The sequence below is a fragment of the Arachis ipaensis genome, chromosome B06 (genome assembly GCF_000816755.2).
Source record: "Arachis ipaensis cultivar K30076 chromosome B06, Araip1.1, whole genome shotgun sequence".
Classification (NCBI taxonomy): Eukaryota; Viridiplantae; Streptophyta; class Magnoliopsida; order Fabales; family Fabaceae; genus Arachis; species Arachis ipaensis.
The window spans coordinates 4111279-4114144 of record NC_029790.2 but is presented as its reverse complement, the minus strand read 5'-3'; the positions used below and the strand labels follow the sequence as shown (position 1 = coordinate 4114144).

The following is a 2866-nucleotide window of genomic DNA, read 5'->3' as shown; positions in this document are numbered from 1 at the left end:
AATATTTGATATATACACTACTAGGCTAATAATAGCTAACGGTGCCACAACTTCTGTACGTTCTCAGAGCTCCATCTTCAATTGATTTGACTGCAGAGATGCTGCATCACAATTTAAATTGAAAATAAAATATTATAAATCGTTACATCAAGAAACCAAAACTTAAAATATCTTTCTCCTTTTGTAATAAGAATAAATAAACAGTTCCAATTAAGTTGTTTCCTTCGGGAGGAAACAAGTACAATTGAAGCTAGGTTGTGTGATCTACCTGAATTAGCAGACGAGTCATAACTCAGAAGTGAGTGTTCTGGAGTCATGAAATTATGGTTGGCTTCTTCCCTCCCCCAAAGTGGTTGGTGGAATGCATCAAATTGCCACTGTTGTTGAAAATGCTGTCTGTTACCATTGGCTAGGTTTTCTGGCCACATAACAGGTGAAGCCATGCTAGTTAAGTTGCTGTCCATTACAGATGACCCCTGTAAGTTGCAAAGGAGATTTTATCAGCAAACACTCATTTCAATTCCAGCAACCACCAGGTCAGCCTAATGATGTATGGAAGCTGAAGGGCAACCATATAATTTATTGGCTATACTGCCCCTGCCACTAACAAGGTTACTTTGTGCAAGGGTTAAGTGTTTCGCTTTTTCTTAGTTGTTCTGGCATACCGACATGGCATCCAGCAGAATGTCACAAAGTCACACCAAGTGACTACCATCTTTCGAGATATGATGAAACCCAGTTAATATAGGACAACTTAGAATACTAACATTTTAATCAATCACATTTCAATTAATAATGAATAAACTGCCAATGGCACCAATAGCATCACCCCGTCAGCACATAAGGTACTCTAGAGCCATATATTACCCCTTAAGTGTATGTAGTTAATGAACTAAGCCAAAGATATCAAGCATCTTTAGACTACTCTCCCAGCTAAAATAAGTAGATAAATTACTTCCTATTTATTGAAAACGGAAATATTTAGGAGTAAGATTAGTTTATAGCACTTACATCAGTAGCCAGCAAGCTATCCAGGCTGAAATCAATTCTTGGATTAACAGCTGCTAATTTCATTGATAAGAACTGTAATCAGAAAGAAAATCAATGAGAAAACTGTTCCATCTCCCAATAGAAAGGTTCTTGATCTTGCATATGTTCTTTCACGGTAACAAAAAAACTTAACTTTAGCCTAAATATAGTTAAAATTTTACATAAAATGTCTGCAATGTGACAATCTGACCTCCACTTGACGCTGTAGAGATTGCACGTGGTTGATAATTTCATCCAGAACCAAGGCCGTTCCTGATATCTGCACAGAAAATATTTGTCGTGTCAGCTATCTGAGGTATTTTGTGAAAATTTAACACAATATGAACACACTGCAAAACCAAAGAGTGCCTGCATAATTCAGGCTTCTCCATCATACAAAGACAGTATCATTTATGGAACAAGCTTATGTGCTAATGTGATGGAACATCATAAATAAATTGGCTACAGGAAGATAAATACATGTTAGGGGAAATCTGCAAGCAGATTTTCTTCCCCGTTTCAGAAAGACAAACATATATAGACTATATTCAACTAGCATTTCAATAACATCAGAATATGGATGGCAAATTTCAAGGGATTGATGCAAAAGCCCATCAATCTTTTATCTTTTGCAACATTATTATTGAAAAATCTATTTAAAATCAATAACAAGAACAACAACAAAGCCTTATCCCACTAGGTGGAGTCGGCTACATGAATCAAACAAAGTCATTGTAATCTATCATGTATCATGTCTACAATCCTTTGACCCCAAAGTGAATGACTGACCTGAGTGTCGAACTCATATAACTGAATTTGCAGTGAAAATGTTCAACTGAATGAGCTAATCACTGCCTATAAAATTCTATTTAAAATAATCCTCCAAATTTCGAAATTGGTATATGCTAAAGTGAAAGTGCGGCTTTGAATAAAATCTAAGGAGAATTTAAGATTAAAATTAGTGCCATCCTGTTCACTAAACAAACAAAAGAAATAAGACTGTTAAATGATGAGGTGTTACAAACTTTGGAAGATTATAAACCGTTATTCATGGGTTCAATTATGACTTAATGACCAATATATGAGGTTCGAACCATAAACCATACTTCATTCCGATTGAAGACACCAATACAGCATGAATATACTCCAAAATACTCCCACTTTGTTGATTTTATTACACTGTTATAATTGCATAAAATATTTTTCTTTCTTATTTTTTGTTAGTACTTACTTCATTATATGTTTTAATATCACTTAGCTGCAATTTCGTTAGCAATGTAAAATAAATTATATTTGATGATAACAAGTTAACAACTGTGTTTGTATATCAATGCACATCTTATCCCTCACCTAACCGATACATTACATTACCCTTTTATCTTATATAGGTGCGACTTGATAACACGTTGAAATTGTCCCAAGCTAGTTAGGTTTGTAGTTTGGTATATGCAGTCCAAAATTATGCATTCTCTGGTATTTGCTTACCCCATTTTCGTCATCCCATAAATGATGGATACCGAACTCGCAGACATGACGGTACCATCACCGTCATAATATTAGATTAAATAGTTCACTTGCCAAGGGGACCCATGGCCGTCGAATAGTTCAAGTAGCATGTAGAACCCTACCCACCTCATCTTCCCCACTCCCACTCAGCCACTCCTACTCCGCCCCAATCGCCCGCCATTCTGTCTCTTTAATAAAAGCCCACAAGGCCGAAGAAAGGGAAAAGAGGGGATTGCGTTAATTGTCATGTACGATCCATGACGTATAGGCTTTTTTGTCCTATTAAAAACACCGAATATTATCTCCAAAAAAAAAAAAATACAAGAATTAA

General features: G+C 35.7%; 1 protein-coding gene across 1 annotated transcript in view; it reads right to left on the bottom strand.

Annotated features, from left to right (window-relative positions):
• LOC107645446 (transcription factor bHLH48) overlaps positions 1-2866 on the bottom strand; it is a gene marked incomplete in the record, with an annotated part of 5278 nt that overhangs the window by 332 nt on the left and 2080 nt on the right. The window contains 4 exon segments of the mRNA XM_016349469.2: positions 2-101; positions 269-476; positions 1012-1083; positions 1241-1309. Coding sequence (XP_016204955.1) covers positions 64-101; positions 269-476; positions 1012-1083; positions 1241-1309 — 387 coding nt within the window.